Source organism: Limulus polyphemus, unplaced genomic scaffold (assembly GCF_000517525.1).
Source record: "Limulus polyphemus unplaced genomic scaffold, Limulus_polyphemus-2.1.2 Scaffold403, whole genome shotgun sequence".
Lineage (NCBI taxonomy): Eukaryota > Metazoa > Arthropoda > Merostomata > Xiphosura > Limulidae > Limulus > Limulus polyphemus.
The window spans coordinates 466,495-490,431 of NW_013666013.1; the positions used below are offsets into that span (position 1 = coordinate 466,495).

General features: G+C 29.6%; 2 protein-coding genes across 3 annotated transcripts in view; one reads left to right on the forward strand and one right to left on the reverse strand.

The window, feature by feature from the left end:
* Positions 1-8,172, forward strand: part of LOC106458006 (G patch domain-containing protein 4-like) — a 46,270-nt gene extending 38,098 nt beyond the window's left edge. The window contains exons 5-7 of the mRNA XM_013917455.2: positions 1,295-1,374; positions 1,904-1,954; positions 7,818-8,172. Of these exons, the coding sequence (XP_013772909.1) occupies positions 1,295-1,374; positions 1,904-1,954; positions 7,818-8,133 (447 nt within the window). The 3' untranslated portion in view covers positions 8,134-8,172. The remainder of the gene's footprint in view (positions 1-1,294; positions 1,375-1,903; positions 1,955-7,817) is intronic.
* A 4,500-nt stretch (positions 8,173-12,672) lies between these two features.
* Positions 12,673-23,937, reverse strand: part of LOC106458002 (protein FAM214A-like) — a 25,667-nt gene continuing 14,402 nt past the window's right edge. For both annotated transcript variants that reach the window (XM_013917450.2, XM_022384123.1), the window contains 6 exons: positions 22,939-23,009; positions 22,302-22,404; positions 18,138-18,299; positions 16,648-16,707; positions 15,251-15,426; positions 12,673-13,039 (listed from right to left, as the gene is read on the reverse strand). In XM_013917450.2, the coding sequence (XP_013772904.1) occupies positions 12,874-13,039; positions 15,251-15,426; positions 16,648-16,707; positions 18,138-18,299; positions 22,302-22,404; positions 22,939-23,009 (738 nt within the window). In that variant the 3' untranslated portion in view covers positions 12,673-12,873. The remainder of the gene's footprint in view (positions 13,040-15,250; positions 15,427-16,647; positions 16,708-18,137; positions 18,300-22,301; positions 22,405-22,938; positions 23,010-23,937) is intronic.

The window sequence follows — 23,937 nt, forward strand, 5'->3', positions numbered from 1 at the left end:
GTTTGGGCCCCCTTTGACCATTGGACCCTGGCAATTGCCCAAACCACCCAAGCCTTAATCTGTCACTGGCTATTACATTAAATTTCTTTTTTCCCTTTCTGAACATTACAAGAAAGTTTATCAATCATCGTTAAACATTTGCACATTTTTAGTGGGTAAGACGTATTATTATTATTTAATTTTTGGTCTGGGATAATTACTGAAGTGTTATTTAAATAAAAGAATTAAAGTAGTTGAAGAAAATGTACTGTTTTTAACTCTTGCTTGCATTAAATAAATTAGAAAATATTGAACAGCCTAAATTTAGCCAAATAAAATTTGTGACTGGTTCAAACTATGTGCAACAACTTCATTTTCATTTAATTTTGAAATGGTTGTAGACATGACATCAGATTTTGATCATTAAGGTAAAAAAAAGTTTAAAACACTTATTATCTATTGCAAAAAAAATTTAAAAAGACATCTGTAAAAACAAATCATATCAGAGTAAGTTTGATTATTAAGCTCAAAAGTCTTAGCTTTTAACTTTAACATATTAAAATTAAGATATTATTTTATTGACACATAAAATATACGTTTCATATTTTCATTTATGTATTGCTTATTGAAACATAAATTCTTGTTTAATTAATGTTTTAGTGCCAAATTAACAGGTGCCATAGTTTTTAAATGTTCATTGTTTATAAGTGTTAAGACTTGTATGGATAATGTATTAGTAACCAGTATAAAAAATTTTTTGAAAATGGAGAGTTTTAATAGATGAGGACAGTTAAATTTGCTTGGGTACACCATTGAATTTTTGTCAACAGTAAATTAATGTTTATGATATTGAGTTAGGTGTTATGCTTTCTCGGTGAGTTGTTCACATAATATCAAAATAGAAATATAGTTTTTTTTAGAGAAAAAAAGTTGTGTGGACGAGTATTAATTTCAAATATTGTACCTCAGTTTATAATGTAGAATTTTTGCATTCATTTTCAAAATAATATTTTCTCACTTACACTAATAATTTGCTACATAATTCATGTTTTACAGTTCATATAAATAAGTGTAATTTTGTAAAATAAATGTCAATTAAGATTTTGAATACATCTCTGATTTACTAAAAGAGCAGGATGAACTATTTGTTATGGAGAAATAGTAACAAATTTTAGAAAACATTTTGTTTGTTATGAAGAAAAAATACTAAAGATTTGAATTGATATTACAGGTAACCTTACAGATATTGTTTTGTTATAGTAAGTTTTGACACTTGTTAATGTATATCTATAAACTTACTAATGTTTATGTATAGGTAGGTACATTAAATGACAGTACATTTACTCCATGTGCTAGCTGTGGAGATGAGAGTGAAGATGAGGAATTAATTTCCAGGTAAATATCATTTTTAGTAATTAATACAAAAAAAGTTTTTAAATGAAAAAACTGATTGCTTTTTTTTTTCATCTCTGTGACCCTTTGTGGTTCAGCTATAAATCTGGTTTTAATACCTAAAGTGTACTCAACACAGATAGCCATTGTGCAGCTTCGTGTTTAACATCAAACCTCATAAGATGAGATCTAGTTTGTGTACTTAAATATCCTGTAAATCTATTGGCAGTGATTAGGTGTGACAATTTAAAACTGAGACTAATATTAATACCAAGGTTGTTTATTAGTTATAACCCCAAAATAATATTTAAAAAAAATATATTATGATGATAAACATACACAAGAACTCAAAAATGTCTAAGAATTAAAAACACTATATTGGGAATATACTTATAGTTTTGTCTTTATTTTTGTTTTTGATTAAATGCAAGATACACTTAAAGATTGATGAAAAAAGATATAATTATACATACCAAGATAAGCTAAAACTTTGAAATGTTATAAAAAAATACCACTTTAACATTTTATACAGAGAAACTGATGAAGATATGTTCAAAAAGTGTAAAGGAAGAACTGCCCACAAGTAAGTATCTCTTATATGTACATCTAGTTTTGTATTTTGTAATAGAATAGTTGAATTATGTAAAGTCAAACACATTTATTTTATCAATGTGTACCATGGTGGTTTACTACTGTGAATTGAGTGAAAAATTATTTAGCACAAAAAATTAATTCAAAATAATCAGTAAATAATATTTAAAAGCTTGGGTATCATCAGTATCTACATAAACATATAAATATCAAAATAACTAATATAATCTAGCCTATATGAAAGCCAGTGTATGTCACATTACATCATGATTGATTTCTTGAAATAGGAGGAGTCATAAAAGCCAAGATGCATTTATCCAGATAGAATAGTTTGATTACTATCTGCTCATTATGATTTTTGTGGTGGGGATGCAAGGGGGAGTGAGATGAAACCTAATAAGTGTAGTGATTGTCGGTATAATAAGCCTGAATTAAAGACATTGAGTGGGATCATCTAGCCTAGAGCCAATTGCACAAAATTTATCATGAGAGTAAAAATATTGATTTAATTTTTTTTAAATTAAATCGTTTCTGAATTAAGCTATTTTCTATTATAACACAAACGTTTTTAATAAAAAGCAAACATATTTAATCAACGGAGACTCTAAATTAAGAAATCAACAAATAGCTTATCCAATTTTGTTGTCTATACATTTCATTTTATACTTTGGTACATATACTAACAACAATATCACGTTATACTTTTTTGCTTAGGAACATGAAATAAAAGCCATTGTTGGAAAGTAGCATTACCAAAATGCACTGGCTTTTCTATATATTAGAAGTTATTAATCTAACTGATTTTTACCAATAATTATTCTATGAATATGCCACGAATTAATTTCATGAATGATCTTAATTTTGATTGGCTCACAAAGGAAATTACAGATATTTGACTGTATTTTTCTTCCTCTTTGTTCATCAAGCTTGATTTTGCAAAACATATTTCAGTTAGGCATGAAATGTGAGATTAAGATATACTATGGAGTGGAGGATGCTAGTACTTGCCCCATCGATTTTGGGGGGCGATACGCTAGTATCTTATAAAAGTAACATTTTAACACTATTTAGATATCAATTTGAAATCTTTATTTCGTTGCAAAAACGTTTATCTTTTAAATATATGGTTATTGGCACCCTTGTTCTGTGTATGTCACAATATTTTACTTTGTTATATTCAAAATTCAATTAAGCAATCTTACAATTAATGTATGACAGTGAAATTAGCATTAAAATGTACATTATAGTTCAAAGTTTTATATTATCTAAGAAAAATTCTTAAACTTCAGTTAGATGTAAAAGTTCAAAAAACTTAACTTTTGTACTTTGTAATTTGAATACTTCTTGATGTACACTAACCTACCATGAATAGATATAATCTAGGTTAATTGCTCTGTTCACACATCATTCTTAGGATGTATGAACATGCTCCTTAGGGCACATTTGGAGAAAAGAAAATACATTTCACTGAACTCTTGACAGATGCCATGATCACTTTCAACACATAGAGTTGCAATTTCTTAGCCTATTATACTTAGTTGAGCTAGATGTTTATAACCAATAGAAAGACCACATTAACAGACACAATATCTTTGAGATGAAAATGTTTGTACCTAAAGAGAATACTTTTTATTGTGAATGTGCTAAAAAGTGCTTAAAATTCTGAATTTCCCTGTTAGCTCGATCAGATTAAGTTTTATTGCTATTCTAGTTGGTCCACAGGTCCCCTAGCTGGTCAGAGCCAATAAAACAACACAAATTTCAGACCTTGCTGCTTATACTAAATAATAAATTTCCCTACCATGGACAGCAGATAATTGTAATTTTGAGATTTGTCAGATCTCATTACCCCAGTTTGGTTGATCATTTTATAAACATTTGAGTATGAAAGCGAGTTTGGTATGGCACAGTTAGTCCATGCCAAATCAATCACTTCAGAAAGATTTTTGACCTGACTTCTTTCAACTGTTATATAGAGGTATAAGATTTAGCCAAGATTCATGTCTTTAGGTCAAATGTTTTTTATGTGAAAGGTCACCATGTATTCAGCCCAAAATGTCTCCTAGATGAGACAAATGACATAAAAGTACCAATAAATTTTTTAAACTAATGCTAGAAAGACCTCTTTATGCCATTTGTTCTAACATTCAGATTTTTGACCATACATTGTTAACCATTAACTTCATTTGTTCTGTCTGGATGACCAATATCAAAGTTGGATACTGAAATTCTCACCATCTTCTAAGTTATTTCAAAAATAAGCCTGGGATCTTGATAAGTTCTGATGGTATTCACTCATTACATTGTGTCATTGTAGTTTCATGGGTGATAGATTTTTTGTAGAAATGACTAAAAAGGAAGAATAACTTAAGAGAGAGTAGGGGGTTTAACAAGTCTGTAAAAATGTGTTTAGGATGCTTCTAATACTTACCAACTGTTAATTTATTTGCGAAGGGGCTCCTCTGAAAACACTTATGTTTTTAATAATATAGTAATGTTAGCACAGCATGGGATTTCTACGGTTTTTTGGTTCATACACATAATGGATAAGCTAATGTGATGAGGTAAGTACAACTTATTGCAAAACTATATTGACTCAGTTTATGACCTTTTCTAAGTATTATTGTTGCCTTCTTTAGTTCCTTCTCTGGTAACTTTTACATTTTTACTGTTGCCAACAGGAGAATTTAGTCTCATCCCACAACCAAAATGTATGGATGCTGTGGGAATAAAAGCTTCATGCTGGTCCAACAGGATGCAAAAACGTGACTATGACCTCATCACTTTCTTTAAGATGTTCTTCAACAAGAGCCGGCCACCACTTGCCATTGTATTTGCAGGCAATATACTTTGCAAATTCTTCCATTAGGATAAGCCCATTCAGGGTGCTAACTATCACAGTTTTTCCTATCCCTTGGGCAGAGTAACCCCTTAGGGTAAATTTTGAGTGGGATCCAGCAACTGTACAAAAGGAATGTAACTTCTGTGGTCATCTATTATGATCACTGAGGCAGTCTTTGTTTTCAGGTCTGTAAGGAGTCTCTTCTCAAAAAATGGTGTCATGAGTCATGTAATTTGAAATTCCTACAAATGCATAGAAGTATAATTACATTTTATACCTGTTTTTCATCTCACTCATATTCACATGATGCAGCATCAGCTCACTGAACTGTTAGTTGAGGTGTCCTATTCATTCTTTGATAGATTGTTTGGGCAGGATATTCAACCAAATTTCATGATGTCCTATTCGTATTTTTACAGACTGACTGAACCTTTTCCTTCTCTGAGTTTTTTTTTTTTTCTAGTTATTCCTAAGTTTATCATCTGTGAAACTACGATGACACAATGTAATGACTTATTATCTTCTGATCCTAGGCTGATTTTTGAAATACCTTATAGAAAAGGTGTGAACTTCAATATCTAATCTTGATTTTGGTCATCCATATTGGGGTAGACAGTACAAGTGAGGTTAAAGGTCAACAATTTAAGGTCAAAGTTCTGAATGTTATAAAAATGACTTATTTGGCTAGAGCAGTGATTCCCAACCTGTGGTCCCCGGATCCCTGAGGGTCCACGAAGATATTACAATCTCATTAAACAAGTACTTTTTTTTTATTCTGCTGTTTTTTTAATTGCACACTCAGTTATATATGTCTTTTATTTGATAGTGAAAAATTGATAAACAAGTTAATTATTCATGAGATCTGTGGGGAAAAAAATAATAATAAAAGGAGGTCCTTGGTGGTGATAAGGATGGGAACCACTGGGCTAGAGCATAAATAAATCTTTTTGGCAATAATTTACTTTTTTTTACTGTAACATTAAAATTTAGAACTTTATTGCCACTATTATGTCATTGGTCTCATGTGAGAGCCATTTCAAATCAAATATTTGGTGATCTCTCACATAAAAACCATTTGACCTATAGACATGAAACTTGGGGAAATTTTATATTTCCATGACACCAACATCCTTGCCAAACAGCATCAAAATCCATGACCTGACTTTTGAAAAATTTATATCTTAAGATGAAGAAAATGCTTATGTATATGAAGGATAGTTAGGTTCCTAAGGAATGGCTTTTGACTGGTTTTAAATCTCTTTTGTATGTACTTGTAACATACCAAAATTCTCTGCATTAATTCTGTGTGAAATAATATATTTGTCTTTCTTGTATAATTGACATAAAAATAGAAACTTCTTTATTTTTATGACTGTTTTATTTCTACTTGTTACAAAATTTCTAAACAAACTAGATGATAAATTCACATTTAAATTGGAATGGCCCTTTGTATTTTGTCACTAGAACTGGCAAAAAGCATCGGTTAACAAGTATGCAAGTTACTCCTATCTTTTTATAGGTCAATGATGATAGTTCGAGACCTACTGTGGGGAACAAGTTATCAAATGTAAAGTTTTTGTCTCATTCTATATTGCGTTTATTAAATGAGCTGTAAAACTTGCATTTAACAAATGCATTGTGTAAATAACCCAAAAGTTTATTTTGGCTAAGTTTCAAATATAATTCTATTGTCTTTAGGGTTATACCATGCTGTTAGTGGTTGTTTAATCTTAAACAAGTTTAATCCTGAATTGTATAAGATTTTTCTGCTAAAGTACTGGAGAAAAAAGTTATTTCTGTTTAATTCCACACATTCTTATGATTTGTTTTTAGTATGGAACACCTTTCTTTATTGTAAAGTGACTTTTAGTGTTTACCATACAGTTTTCTCTATGGATAATATGTAGCCCAACTCATAATTGTTTTGAACAAAATAACACTAATTTGTCCTTGTAACCAGAATATAAATGTAGTTTTACTGATTAGCCAATTGTTGTTTCTCAACTTCAGTTATCATAGTGTGATGTAATTGCCTATATCTCAGGTTCAAAAAGTCATTGGCTACTGATCTATACATGTCATGAAAACTTTTTTCCCATTTGTTTGAACTGTAAAAGCAATAACATGTCAGTTCAGCATGATTTGCATAGAATTCAGAAAAAGTGATGATATGTTGCTAGAAGAGAATAACAGTCCCGAGTTTTTTTATAAAGTTTGCAAAAAAAGCATGCTATATCATTTGAATTATGATGTTGAAAATATGATAAGAAATGTTTTATGTGGAACAAGATGAAATAGGCTTACTTAAATCCATTTACACTTTACTGTAACAAGATTTATTTCAAAAACAGTATTGTTGTATTAGGCTTCAATTGCATTAGGCTGTATCAGTCTAAATAACTGCTTGAATGGGTAAAATAAATTATCAAAAAGAAATTTAGAAAAATAAAATGAATATAAATTGGTTAAAATTTATTACACATCAAACCAAATAGTCTGGTTTAACATTTAAAAAAGTTGTCTTGCTTATAATTTTGGCACAGCACGATAAAAAGTTATTTTCATTATATACCAGTTATTTTACACACTGCAAAATTGTGTAACTTGTTTTTCAAATCAAAACAAAACTAAAATTAAAAGTTTTATAAAATATAATTTAATTAGATTTTTTATAAATGTATCACAATGCAGTTTTTTCAGAATTTCAAAGCTGTGAACTCATTCAGATATCACATATAACAATAAGATACTTTATTTACAGAAGCTACATAATCTGTAGAAAGTAATTCTGAAATTTCAACCATTTCAGTAGCAAGAGGTTTTGGTAGCTCTTTAATTCTGTTAAGTAGAAGAGACAGACTTTGATTTAAACGTTTGTGTTTTGAAAATTATATATATACATACATGCATAGAGAGAGAGAGGGTGAAAGATAGTGTGTGTTTCGGTAAAATATATTACATTATTGAAATAAGGACCAAATTTCAAATGAAAAAAACTAACTATATTTTGTAGAGCAGCAAGACATGGATACCAGATGAATGGTAAACTGAAGAGAATAGAAGAACAAGAAAAAGCATATATGACCTTACAGAATGGAGAAGAGACTTCTATGGGAATGGATCAACAAGATAATAAACCTTACAAAAAAAGGAAAAAGAACCAAGTGTCTGACTTGAAAGATTTAAGGAATATAAAAAAGAAGCAAATGCATTCAGAAGAAGATGTTGTCAACCAAGGAAAGATTGCAAGAAAGGCTTCAAATAGTTTATGCAATTTTAGTGATACTGATGTAAAAACAAGAAAGAAACAGAGTAAAAGGTATTCATAATTTCTCTACCTAAGGCCAATAAATTTTTAGATAATTACAGTTTCAGCTTTTATATGTGAATGCAGAACATTATCGTTTCCATGGAAATTGCATTATCTTTTGTATAAATATACCACACACAAAAATGCATGGTGAGATATTTGTGTTTTGTAAAGCAAAAAAAAGATACATATAATTTACAATGAATAATTTGGCTGGTATTGTTTCTCTCGGAAATAAAATATTTCAGCAAAAAAAAACTTTGAATTATCATAGATGACAAATCATGTCACATAGTGCTACCAGAAATTGAGATGATAATCTCCAACGTTGAACAAAACATCACTGTTAGTACTTTTTAGAAGCAAAAAAATTTCATAAGCCATATTTCCATCATTATTTTTTGTATAGAGACAAGATTTAACATCAGCTAGACATTTATTTTGTTTTAGTGTATTTAAAAAAATTAATTTATTTATAAAATAAATACAACACCTTTGTCATACCATGAAATCCTCTGAAGATAGTGTTCTCAAGCACCTCTGTGCAATATATGTAACAAACAGATTTTTCTAGTTAAAGTTTTGATGGTTATAGCAGTCTTGAATATTTCTTCAATTAATTACTGGCCCACCCGTGGCACAGCGGTATGTCTGCAGACTTACAACGCTATAATCCAGGTTTCGATACCCGTGGTGGGCAGAGCACAGATAGCCCATTGTGTAGCTTTGTGCTTAATTACAAACAAACAATTAATTACTGTCTCTTCCCACCTACTATTTCCAAAGTTTTTCAGTGTAATATCCATTCAGTTATTGTATAAACTATTAGAACAATAAATAAAAACACAGAAAGAAAACAAACCATCAGCATAGAATAAAAATATTTCTAAGCAGCCTGCACAAGTTTCACCTTTTTGGAAACTTTACAAGAATATTCAGTGAGAGAAACGGTTTTTATGCATCATTCACAATACTATACAAAAACATTAAAGATCTTCTAAAAGTGCCTTTGTGTCTTTTTTTTTAACAATTGTTTTGTGTATAACAAAATAATTTATATACGAACAACTTAAAGTATAGTTAAGTATTGCATGTACTTAAAGCCTTTAGAGAAAGTCTTTTAAAACATCAGTAAAAATGTTGTCTTTCCCCTTTAATGAAAGCTCTGATCTGAGCGAGTAGATTTGATTCACGTACCTCAACTGAATTATACACAATTAGAATGCTTTATCAACTGCACTATACTTGCCAAGCCAATTTGAAATGGAACAAAATTTTTCAGTTTAATATTGAACTTACTACTAATAAAGTGTCACAAAATATTTTACAGTAATAAACAACTAAATATTCAAGGAATTTTTATTTATTCTTTTTCTGAAAAACATAAAACTGAAGTTATTACACTTGGGGCCAAATTGGAAATTTTCAGGTCTCATGCTTAGAAAAAAGTATCCTATCGTAATTATCCAGTTTCTAGTGAGAATATTATCCAGGAGTAAATTTCTCACATTTTTACTTTCTCTCTCTCTCACTCTTTCTCAGCTAGTTACATTTGCTGATGGTAAGATGATAATTATCACATTATGCACTTTAATCGTATAATTGCAGAATCACTCCATGCATAGAATATATCACTAATTCATTGCAATGTGTAGAAAATCTGTACAAACCATCAGCAAAAGGTAAATGAAAACTAACACTACCCATGTTACATAACTCAAAGATGCACCGTGAAACAATAATAACTTTTTTTTTAGATGACAATTTTAAAATAACTAAGACAAAGCATGTGCAGTTTAAAATAAGATTTGCATTTGCATAACAGCAACATAAAAATATAAATTAATTCAAACAAGGTAAGCAAAAGTCCAACTCTTATTATTAAAATTGCTTTGGCAGGACCTATTGCTGCACATTTGTACCACATAATTAGGTTTCAGCTTGGTTAAGCTTTGTAGTTCAGGTTTCTCTGAACTTCTTAATAATAACGTAATTCTACAACTTTATATGGTTAAATATTATGTTAGTAATCTATCATTAAAAATCTATTTCAGATTCTTTTAGAAAATGTTTTCTGTTAATTTCCATAACTTCAGTGTATCTATTCCCCAACTGAAAACTGTGTATTAAACGGTAAAATGTTTGAGACTTAAAGTCAACAGCATTTGAAATAATAAAAGTTAAAACTGCTGAAGTAAATTAATATTCCAAAACGTAAAAGCATAAGAGGCTTCCAATAGTGCAATACAAATAAAAACAATTTATAAAATCAGTAGAAGGTGCATTTATTCTTTGGAAAATTTAAAAACCTTGGTAAGAGATTTCAGTATACAGAAATCTGTACTGGTGATTTTGACCAGTATGGACAGGTCTTACAAAACAACAACAAAATGTTTCACTTGGTTTGTGTGATAATACTTTTATCACGTTATTCTTTGTTGTACCTGTAAAGGTTTCCACTAAGAAAAGTAATAGAGCAATTCATCTAAATAGCTAATAAATTATCAGCTTAGGCATGAATTCCTATACAAAATAACAATTCAGCTCCTAAGTGTTCAGATCTTAATACATAAGTTGTTGATATAACCATTTAGCAACCATATTATTGATACTCATTTTACATCAGTACAGACATAGTGGGTTAATTGTGTTAACCAAACTTTATAAGGATGAATTGCATATGCTAATAATGTATTGTCTTGTAGCCACAGATGCGAGCTGCCAGCCATGGTTATATTTAGAATCCTTATGTTTGTTTCATTGCTAATTCCTGGTCATTCAAAAGTGTTATATTGTTACAGATAGACTTATAGCTGGAGTATGATATCACAACTCTTTCCGAGGAATGATATTCATAGAACAAGATTGTTAAACAATGATGAGTCAAAAAGCACAACGTGTTGAAGAAGGAAGCTTCAATAATCTCTTTGTCTGTGAATTACATTTTTATATATTGGAAGGCCATATAAAAATAGGAACTTTTAAAAATTTAAAAGATTTTTTTTCTTTGAAATTACTTTGGCTGTAAAAAGCAAGATTATATTTCTGCTTTTGGTAGTAAATTTTACTAATAAAATAAGCATTAAAACTTGTATTACTTATCAATATTCACACAATTAATTTTGATGTGCTAACTCGTACTACTTCATATAGTTTTAAGGTAATGGACACAATAACTGACATTTATGTAACACATCTTCATACCATCTATATTTGTTCGATTTTTGAACTTCTCCCGAGTTTTTCATAAATTACTTGAAATTTTGCATGTAAGTTCTTGAATTCTCAGAGTACAAGTGAAGAAGAAAATGTTTGATTGTTTTCATGTGTGCTCAAAAAACCAGAGGTCTCTCGGGTTTCACTTACCTGAAAATTGGTATTAACAGAACAGTAGTATAAATTCAAACTTGATGTGTTAAAAAAATCCTTACTGGAAGAATTCTAAGCCAATCACAATTAACCATTTAAAAATTCTTTTACTTTAATCTACCTTGTTACATTTTTTTCCCATGTTCCTCAGGGATAGGGAGGGTGGGCTTATATGAGAGGTATGTATGTGAATAACAGTCATAAATATAACACTCCATTTTACCTCTGAATCTTTGCCACATAGTCTTGCCAACTTTAATTTATTTTAATTTTAAAGCCAAAACATAAATAACCATGAAGAGAATTGTACTGTATTTGATTATCCCTTTCCTGTTTAAAATCATTGTACTTCAATTTATTCAAAATACATTTCCCATTTTTTCTTTTTTGTTTTCATAATATCTCAGAAAATAGAAAAAGATAGGAGGCTCTCATTTTATATTCTAGCTTGTTAATTTCGGTAATTTGAGTTCCTAATTGAAACGAAACTATAGACTTAGTATTTTGACATCAAACATCTAATTTGAACCAGTGCTGCATTCAACATACCATGTGACACACAAACATAGATGCTTAACTGTGTTTTTAATATTAAATTAAAAATTGAGTAAGGTATAATCTACAGTTACCAAACTTATTGACAAAATTTTGAATGTGAGTCAACAAACGCAATGACATGGCCTTTCACCCGTGACCCATCTGGAAAGGGTTAAGTGATTTAGCGTGAAAAAGATGGGGGACTTAATGGTAAAATTCAGAGAGAGAGAGAGATTTAAATCAAACACTGTAGTATGGCTATATGGAAAAAAGTAAAATCATTAAAGTAAACACTTCTGTACAAGTATTTCACCATGCTATTCATCCACTTGCTGGCAGTTTTTACTGCAACAATTTTTTCATGTACTATTCAAAATCTTTGGAGTTATAAAAAAAGTACTTAAAGCAACTATTTTTTTTAATATTGTGCACCATAGGTTAGTGTACAAAACAGCTTTTCATTAGAATTTATGTCATAACAGTATCAAAGTAACAAAATAAAACAGAAATAAACTTAAATCTTTAGGCTAAAGTTGTGCATTTCCTGAATATTATTAAATCTGTTTTAGTTTGTAAACAATGCTATTTAACATGCATGCAGCACACAAGAAATACAATTTGATTTTTTTCAGTTTAACTTTATTGAGACTGCTCTAAAAGTACAATAAATAATGAAATATTTTTTGTCATATATTTTTAAAAACATACCTTTAACATGATTCACACCACACTGTCTAATCAAACAACAAATATATATATGTATACATAGATATATATGTAAATATATATGTACAAAATCATTTTTTTTTCTCTTATAAAATCACATAAAAGACCATCCTATAAAGTACTACCATTATTTGCGAGGAGAAAATTTTGGATTTAAAGGCTCCTGAATGAAAGATCTGAGTTCATATGGCTTGTCTTCATGAACAGTGGCTGCATCAACATCACTCTTTCTGAAGATAATTAGACGCACATCGGTGTGGAGGTAGATGCGTCCCGATTTTGAACTAGCAAACCTGTTCGAAATTAGATTGGAAAATTTGTCTACTTTTATTACTATAAAATCTGTTAAACAATTAAATACTGTAACATATATCAAATGCAAGTCCTTGCAAATTTTCAAGATAACTAACAATCTAACCAGTATACATAATCTCAAAAATGTTCTTCAGAAAACACATCCAGCCTACCACTGTGAAATAGAACTATTTGGATCATTCAATGTTAGCTATGGTTATTACCAAAACACTTTAAACTTGTAAAACAGTGACATAATACTATTACTACTAATAATAATAATAATGAAACAGAATTAAGGAAATCATTAATTTGTAGGTGAATGTAATTCATATAAAGAAACTCTTTAGAGAAATATAAACTTTATAATTCTTAATGTAGATTTCTTAATCTAAAGAATATTAAAAGTATTTTTCCATTGCTTTTGTGCACGCTCAAAAGTTTATAAACTTCATGCATGCAGCAAGTACAATTCATGGACTTCATTGAGTATGATATGCTAAGTTTTAATGTTTTGAGTAATGGACAAGATACAAAGGCACATTATGGCAAACTTACTGAAAGAAAGTACGAAAAATTTATGCTATATGTATAAGAAATTACAATACTGCATGCATTAAGTATAACTGAAAAATCCTGTAAGAAAGTAGATGTTTACTTTTATGTAGATTTCATGTACCAGTGACCACTAATAATTTTACATGTCAAGCTATCAGTTGATCTTTGTAGTAATTATATATTATAGGTGAGTGCTACATGAAGACAAATACACATACATACATACATACATATAGTAGTGGAAATAATCATGGAAACACACGAGTGTCGTGTTCAGGAATACTATTGAATAGATAATTAATTTCTTATTGGTACAAAATATTATCATAGAAAATATGAAAGAGAAGTGAACAAGTTGTATAAACATTTTGCATGTGAACCCTATGCTTCCCATCCTGAGCATTACACCTTGTTTTTATGCTGTCGTATAGTTTATCAAAGTATGATCGTGGAATACCGTTTTAAGTATCCTGTATTACTCCCCCGAATTAAGCAAAATTGTTTGGTTACTATTTCACATAAGCCCAAACAGCCTAAAAAAACAATTTATATTGGGAATTTGTGCAGGCCAAGTGATGGATGCGAGTGTTTCATTTACTGTTAAGGCATTGTTTCACCATATTTGCTGAATGGTTGGGATCATTGTTTTGTTGGAAAATGAATCCTCACCAAATGAGATATATTCTTGAGGGGAATGGCATGATGTATCAGGACTTGTCACCAGACAGGGTGCCATCAGTTTTTTGTCGAGCACTGGCTGAGATACTGGTAAAAACATACTGATTTCCTACCATGCTTCACTGTATGTGTTGTATATTAACTGTGATACCATTCTCATATCTACTGCCAAACAAATGATCTTTGATTGTTGTCGCACAATTCACAATTGGATTCACCTATAACAGTGGTCCTCAAACATTTCAGGCTTGCACACCATTTTTTGTTTAAACATTCTTTTTTCTAGTACCATCAAGACCTAATTTTAACACACCTAGGAGCAAAATATTAATATTTTTAATAGTTACCCATTAATGGGGAGGATGTGATAATATTTTTCTGCCACCATTGAAGGTGTGATTTTTGTCAGTTTGAAAGGAAGAAAATGCTGACAAGCCTATGCAGGCAAAGGGCAAGTCTAGAAGTAAGGAGTAGAGTATGCATAGCTATGCAGGAAACTCAAATTGGGCTTTTTACATATTTTACAATTTTTACAGTAATCATTTATTTTGTATCACCACCATAAACTCCACGTACCACAGTATGAGAATCCCAGATCTATAAAGAACAAAAATCTATAGTTTTCCTCATTCAAGTGTTTTATGTTCCAATGTCTATTTCAAACTTTTGGTCTGGTTAGCTCAACAGCAATTTTCAAATGGCTATACTTTCATTGAGACCACTTCACACACATGTATACTAACCATATGTGAATTAAGCCACATTTACATTTAAACAAATATGCTTTAAAAAAAACATAAAGGGGGAAAAGAATTAATTTACTTTTTGTCTGCAAGATGATTTTGTGGTGTGTTTTTTGGAATATAACTAAATGTATAGTAATACAAGAATTACAACAAGTCTATTTGCTATTGTAAAGACATCGTAAAGGTCTGTTAGTTAAATCATTTCCAGAAAATGATCAGTTCACACACCTGAGATGTATGAGGTATCTTAGCCACTTTCGAGCTTCAGAATCATCTTGAGAAGCTCCTACTGGCATGTGCAGTGTTCGTTGACGCAGAAAAGTTTGGCAATGTGGTGGCATGTCAGACAAATTATACCTCACCACAAACATCTTGACCACAGTTTGATGAGGATTGAATAAAGTCTTAAAAAAATTACTAGGCATTACAAACATTTATTAGAAAATGCCAATATAAGAAAGCAAAGAACAATTTATAATATACATATATAAAAAAAAAAAATAATTTACACTAACTGCACAACTACCCAAATTTAGACTGCTTCATTTAGCTATATCGATCACAATGACAACCAAAGTAGGGATTGAAAATCGTTTTAAAATGTATCCAACTACTATAACTTTAATTGTTATTTTTTTTGTTGCAGCAACGATCCCTACTTTCTGTTAAAATTCGAATTTTTTTCCTATTTATTTGTCGAGTTTTTATATGTCTATGGAATGGACACAACATCTATAAGCTTTTAGTACATCCATATTCCCAAAGAATTAACACCAGTCACAAATTTATAGCATAATTCTTAGTTTGGCCTACAGATAAGTCTATAAAGCTGACAAAAAAGGGATTAAATTTTATAAATTCGTGATTGTAGTTTTAATTGTGGTTTCGTTGCGTTTTATATAATGATCACAACTTCATTTTAAAATTCATAATTTTGAATACTCCTGTTTGATTACTTTTATCTTTAGAAACTACCATGTGTTTATCAATCGATATATGGCTCCATCTGTTGGTTTATATTGGAGTTAATTATATTTAAGTACATGCATGATATGTTTACCATTTATAAAAATATATATATATATATATATAAAACAGATACCCAACACCAGTCAAGTAAGCTGGAGAAATTTTGTAGCAATAGTCTGAACCATCTAATGTTAGTAGACAAAAAAAAGTTGATGTTTTAGGAATTTTTGAATTGTTATACCAAAAATGTTAGCAACCTTTTTAGCATATTATTACTATATGTGTACATAATATATCATAACCAGTACTCTGAATGGTCGGTTTTTCGCTTAGCAATTCAATAGGGTACATGAATTATTTGGAAACCATGGCAATCCCTGCTATTAAATACTACCATACTTAATAATACACAAGTTGACAGATCATTTTGAGCTGTTTCTCTTCTTAACAGTGTCTTTTAGAACAAACTCAAATCTCATGGAAAAAAAACTGTACGACTTTTCACAAATAGAACCCACTAATATAATTGATCTGTTTAGTGCTTTAGTGAAATAAAAGATAAAATGGCAAGTTCTTACTTAATTTTAATAACAAACTCCAATATTAATTTACAGCAACTGTTACCTGATAAACCCTGACAAAGAATAAACACATACCACTTGAACAGTTCCTTGTTTTGGAACGTGATAACCTTTCCTTCCTAGACCGATATGACCCTAAATGTAACGATAAAAACTTCTGAGATATTCATCAATAAAAAGAAACTTTTTTAGGGATATGAATTCATAGTAATAATTTAAAAAAATAAACAACTAAACATTTTGAAGAAAATCGTCATCATCATTCAGTGAAAACTAGAAATACATGTTAAATATTTTAGAAAACACTTTTGCCAAAATAGTTTTCTTTTTTGTCAATAATAAATCTTACTGCAATGCTGTTTACAGGTTACCTTATTGAACGTGGAATGAAAATTAAACTATGTTAAACGAAAAGTACACTGTTGTTTCTTCAGTAAGATTTTAAGAAATATGAAAAACAACTGAAATTATTCTACTGAATTTGTATTTTTTCACATATAATCTTGTCATGGCCATAAAGTAGTATTTTTATTTATTTATATTTTTATGTGTCAGGAATATCATTTAAATATCATTGCAAATCATTTAATACGAAAAACAAAAGAATTAAATTATTTTTATTCCTTCCACTTGACAGGAAGATGTTAAACAGTTTAACACATATATTACTGGCTAAAAGATGTTTGTTGAAAAGTACTAGGCAGAGATCAACAATAAACAGGCATAATGGCAACACATTTGACATTTACCAATTATATAAACAACTTCTTAACTAGCATAATCAAATACCACAAACTACCATTCATTTAACAATTACAATCTCACAGCTATGGAAGCTATGACTTTTGCCAGTAATGAAAATGAACAATTGTTCAGGAAAATTAAAGTATGCAAAAAATAAAATTACATATTTCAATGCTTCCAATAAAATGTAAGTGTTGTAAATCTTAAATTCAAGGTAAGATTATCTGTTCCTAAATAGTGTAAAATATATCCTAGTATACAATAACTCTGTGTTGGTCCAGTACCCATGATGTTGAGCATGAAAATGTATTTTCAGTAAGGCAAGTAAATATACTAAACATCACAAATTTTTAATAGACGAACACAAAAAATAAAAATAATGCCAAACTAATTTCTCTTTCCTATATGTTGTTGTATTAAAAAATAATTTATTAGAACTATGATTACGTATCAATTTTTTGCAACCACAGAATTGTGAAAAATATAAGAAATATAGCTCATATATTAGTAAAGTTTTATATAGGAGATGTTGCCAGTGCAAACTATTTATTTTTGCCCTATGTAACGTTTAAACAAGATGCTACATGTCCAGTAGCCCCATCTTTTAAGGACTTTTACAACTTTTGATTATATACAGTTGCACGTGTACAAAATATTCAACAATCTATTTTATCTATGGTTCCAATAAAAATACGAGTTTTGCAAATCTTGCATTCAAGCTACAATTATCTGTTCCTAAACAGTGTAAGACATATCCTAGTATACAGGAACTCTCTGTGTTGGTCCAGTACTAAAGCAATAACAATGTTTTTGATACTTACCAGATATGGAGAAATTACTTTGTCAGTTCCTTCTAGTGTATAGAAAAATACAGTGACTGGAAGAGTTCTGTGACGTGGACAGAATGATCCACTAGCACCAATCTCTGCAGTAAAGCCTTCCACTGTACTAACAGGCTCTAAACATCCATTTAAAACAGATTCCTGTAAAGTATAAAACACCAGAATATGTATTGGATATCTGGAGATAACCGCTGTTTAATCCTACTGAATATCACGTGGTTAATCTAGATGAAAAGTTTCATTCTTATATGTTGTAAATTAAAAATGGCAACATAACCATTTGTACTTTAATGTTTTGGATTTTTATAGGAAAAACAAACAAACTTCGAAACATGTTTTAAAATACTCATTTTAAATAATCAATAGACAAGTTAATATGTCAGAACAAGAAAATTTAAAATGATTAAATGCTGATCAAAACATTTACAAGCGGCTCAATTAAAAGAACACCAACTTACCCATACTAAGTGACTAATTTATTTAGTAAAAGTGTCAGTGTAATGCAGCCACAAAATGTGACACTAACTAGTAAAGAAATAGAAAAACTGTCCTGACCATAAATGTTAAGCACTTATATAATTAGCATCTACTTGTGACTGTTGACAGTAAAGTGTGCGAGTTACAAACATAATTACGAGTTTGAAAACTAAAGAGAAACTACATATTAAACTCTTCTCCTCGGTTTCTGTGGGTTATAAACAGAGCTAGAAATAAATAGTGACTAGCTGGCAAAAGGCCTGTAGGTTCTACTGTTTAGCCAGTGACTATCAAGGGACACTGGCATTTTCTTGTCAGTTGATAATCCAAGCATGATTATAAATACTGGTATCAGTTGTAAACAATGGGTAAATTACTTGAAAAAACAAAGCTGACTTCAACACAATGCTTATGAGAAAGACACACTATGATAATTGAGCGATAAGCCTTTTCCAGGAGTTGGTTGCACATTATTTTCATACATCTTTCAATGGAATTTCCCAAGTTTAAAATTGCAAGTAAAAACAGTATAGAGTCAAGCTGGGTTTCAGGTTCTCTTTTATCATCTTGTAATTATCATCACAAACATAGATCTAAAATTTTATAGTATATTGAAAAATATTAAATCAAAAACTTGATGCTTCCTGGAAATTCACATCAGTTTACAAGTTACAACTGCTAATGGTATCCAACTGATGAGACATCCCTCCCCCTCTTTTTTGCCAGCATGTTCAGCATTTTTGCTAGTAGCTTTTAAAGTGAACATTTGTCAGTAGCCAATACAAATTAGTTTCAAGATCTGATTGTAAATAAAGAACCATAATAAAAACTAAGTTCCAAGTTTTTAGATAACTTGCTGAGGGCTAATGAACTAAACAGTGTTTGGTAAAGTGTAAAAATATATTAAAATTTTTTAAAAACCTGCATATGTAAAAGATTCTGTATATTCATAACTATTACAAATATTAAATATCTTGCTAATACTTGCACTGGCAGTGTAAAGGACAGATGGCTGACTGAGTAATTTTTCTGTATGAAATGAGGTTGACTGTCTTTTAGTAAATAAAAATAACTAAAACAAATTTAAATGAAAATTAAAGTATTTTGAAAGTTCTCGGATGTATAAAAATATTTTGTTAAGTACAAATTCTAATCAAGATTATAACTCTGTGTTTCAAAGATCAATAAGACTAGTCATAGTTAACAGGAATCAATGTGATTTTCAGGTTTAACAGGTTTCTTATGCAGTTTCGAGCAGAGCAGATCAGTCTCTCTCTTGTTTGTACACCAAGAAACATATAAAAATGGAAACTTTCTGTAGCTTCTGGTTTCTAAGCCTAATATCCGGATGTTGAAAAAAATCTTATTCTTACTTTAAGCCATTTCAAGATATTTTTAGCTCCTATAGCTATTCTTTTATGATTAAACTTTTTAAACAATTTTTATTTTATGCTCAGCTAAAAGTGTCTTCTTTTCACGAGTTTTATTAAGAAAAAGTTTTAATTGGGGAAAGTTCATTACAAATATCTAAAGTTTTTACCTCTAGCTTTTATTGGATTTTCTTGTAATGGGTCTCAAAATATTTTCCAATTAATCATTGAATAGGGGTAATGTTTTTTTTTTCTTATTTGACCCAGTAAGTTCTTCAGAAATTTGTTCAGGTCAAAAGACAAAAAAGTACTAGTGAGAAACTTAACTGATTTATTGTAGAATACTGAAAATTAATAAGAAACACTGAACAATGTATACACAGTTCATTGTCATTAACTTCAATCAGTGGTTCATTACAGATATATCCTAAAGGACAGACATAGTAACAAGATGGTTAAGCCTTTCTCTTGTATTTTAATATGTATACTTTGAAATGACATTCTAAAAGATACTTGTATTAATAAGCACACATTTTTTTAGCTCATTTTAACTCTTTCAGCATGGGCTCAGTCCCTGGGACCGACCTCAACCATTTTGTGCTTGTCATAGTTTTCATGCTAAAACGTTTAAATTAGTAAGTGTATGTTAATGAAATTTGGCAAATTATCAGTAAACATTATGATATTTTGCATATGAAAACATTAATTTTTTTATATTAAATTCTAAGGTTTGTAAAGCTATGTTTTTCTCATGCATTTTTTTTCTTTTTGGATGTTGCCTATCAAACATTCAAAGTAATTTTCATTTTAAGATTAAAAATACTTTTGTGCATCAGAAAATTTTCAAATTTCAAATGCGAAATCTTTATAATGTCCAGATAGTTATGAAATGTTTCTTAAGAAAAAACTTTATATTTTATCTGTTATTTTCAGTAACGAATCTCTGTACCTTTTATTAAATTGACCTTTCAGCCATGTCTGGCTAACAAATAGAAGTTACAATGACACGGCACACGTGCACTCATGTTACCATATCAAATAATATAAAACTGACTTTTAGTCTTTACAATGTGACCTGTCTTAGGTGTGTTTTAGTAGACTAGTATTCTGTAAAATATAGTCATATTTCAATTATTATACATTATATATGTATATAGATTGCTATTTAGAAATAATTTCTTAAACTTATTTTTCTTAAAACATAGAACAGTAAATAAAGAAGCAAAACAAACAATTATCTCTTCTAGTTACAACCTTTGTACTCAGTTGCTGCTTGACATAGGCTGACTAAACCTTTTAAAATTTTGCACATTGAGGATATGAAATAATTTTTCTTAGGTTTTATATATACAGTTGAATAACCAAAACATCATAAATTACTATATCAGTACTATAGCATACCCCTATGATTTATCAAGCTTAGTAACTAAGCTGTATTTCAGTCTAAAAAAATTTGAAATTTTGGGCAGACTGAAGACACAACCTACCTCCTTGAAATCTTGGTTCGGAAGAAATATATAGCATCCAAAGACCTTTAAATGGCTGAGAAAGCCATTAAGGGGACATTCTGAGCTTCTGAATGGTTATTCATGTCATATATAGAAGTGTACATAAGGAAGCGTTTCCAAAAATGAAAAGAGGTGGGCAGGGTGCCACTGTGTTTGATTTATTACATGAGCTATATCTTAGCAAATTGAAATGATAAGAGGCTCTTATTTTATATTCTAGCTTATCAATATTGGTAATTCGAGTTTCTAATTTGTGTGAAACTATAGACTTAGTATTTTGACATCACAAACATCTACTTTGAAGCAGTGCTGCATTCAACATTCCACGTGACACAAAAAAAATTGATGTATAACTGTGTTTCTTTAATATTTACTTTCAAATTAAAAAATTGAGTACAGTATAATACTAAAATTTGAATTATAATCTACAGTTTGATATCAAACAAATTCATAAAATAGTAGTTCAATAAACATTTGAATGTGAGTTAACAAACACGATGACATGGCCTTTCACCCATGACCCAGATGGAAAGGGTTAAAAACAAACATATCATTCTGCAATCTATATGTGATGGATTATAGACAAATGAGCAAAGGATTGGTAAGTCGTAACTAATCACAACTTTATGGGTCATACATACTTCAAGATTAGTAAATTATCTACTCAAAAAAATTTGACTTGCAAGTTCAGAAGAAATTTTGTTTGGAAGTAGTTTGAGGAATTTTCTTGTGATATTCTTTTATTTCTTTTTGGCTTAGACATGTGTAAATATATGTAAAATAAATACCTCAAAATTACACAGCAGGCTACTTGTGGTTGTGGATGGTGGAGCACTGGTACTAAGAATATTTTTTTGGTCATCGTCTTCAGAGTTCTTTTCAAATAATGCCCTAGGAAGGTGAATAGGAAGGTTTGTAAAATGAACACATTCACAGGTTATAACACTGTATACAGATTTTCCTGTGGAACTATTTTGTTGGAAATAAAAGCATTTAAGAATGAGAAACCTACATTTACAAACTTAATTAAGATCTTCTAGTAACTATTAAGTACTGTTTATTTTAGAAAAATAAGACTTGTGTCGCTTAGTAACAAAAATATTGCAAAATATTTTTTCCTTTGCTTTACTTCCAACTTTTTTAAAAGGCTGTTTTCATGTTTCTAATCATACAATCATCCACCTAATTCACCCTTTAAAACAAAATAAATCATGATAAAAACTAACTTACCAGGAAATCAGCCTCGTAATTTCAAAAGAAGATATTCATTTTTTTTCAAGACTACATGTTCAATCTAACAGTAAAATAATTTCAGTTCTTGTAAATTTTCTTTGATGATACACTTAAAAACAAAACTATCTTTTAGTCAGTCTATATAAAATATTTACTTTTCACATATGAAACTTAGAAAATTAATGCACAAACCTTTTTATGGCTGATACTGAAGTTAGAGAACTGTCAAAATCAAAGCATGTTCCCGATTTTCGAATGGGAGCCTAAAACAAAGTTTGCAATACAGATGTACAAGATGTATACAGTAAGTACTAAGTGACTTATAACAAATAGCTAAGACATTACTATATATACAAGGAGACAAAATAAATAGTGCCAATAAGCAAAATTTTTAAAATGCATACATTTTTAACAAGTGTCAGGTAATCCTCAAAATCATTAGGAAACTAATTACTGCTACTTCTATGATTTTTTTTTTAAATCTCATTCACTCTTGGTGTGAGTGATGTGTATATAAATGTGAACAGGAATGAAAATAGATGAAAAAGACCTAAAGCAATAATACTTAAAGTTGCTCTTTACAACTTCAAATGATTTAACAGCATCATTTATAGTATTTGGCACCATACAAAACAATTTTTAATAACTAAAAAGATAAAGCATGGGTCAAATGAGATTATTCATATTACATTACTAAAATTGTAAAAGGGGATAAAATCACCTGTGTTTGAATATGGTTTAGGAACATGTGTAGTTATGGGCTTAAATTAAATGTTAATAAATTATTAAAAGCATACTCATTATTAAAATGAATTACAGCACTATATATCCCCCAAAAAATACAAGTCAATAATCACCAAAGATTTCATTAAACTGTGAATTTCAAATAGTTTTATGAACACTGTATCTTTTGTGCTTTTATTCATCAGGATCCTATCTTACTAAACCAATCTTATACAAAAGTTCTTAAAATGTTTTACAGCAAGTTAAAACAAAATATAAAGTCCAAAATTAATTTATACAATGACTAAGAAAAAATAGATTATCAAATATTGTAGTAGGATTTTCTTATTTTAAATTTGCAAATACTAACAACATTTATGAGAAAATTAATGTCAGAAAAACACGCAAATTCAAGAAGTCTTAATATAAAATGATAAAAAACCCTATAACCCAAGCACTTTAAAAAGG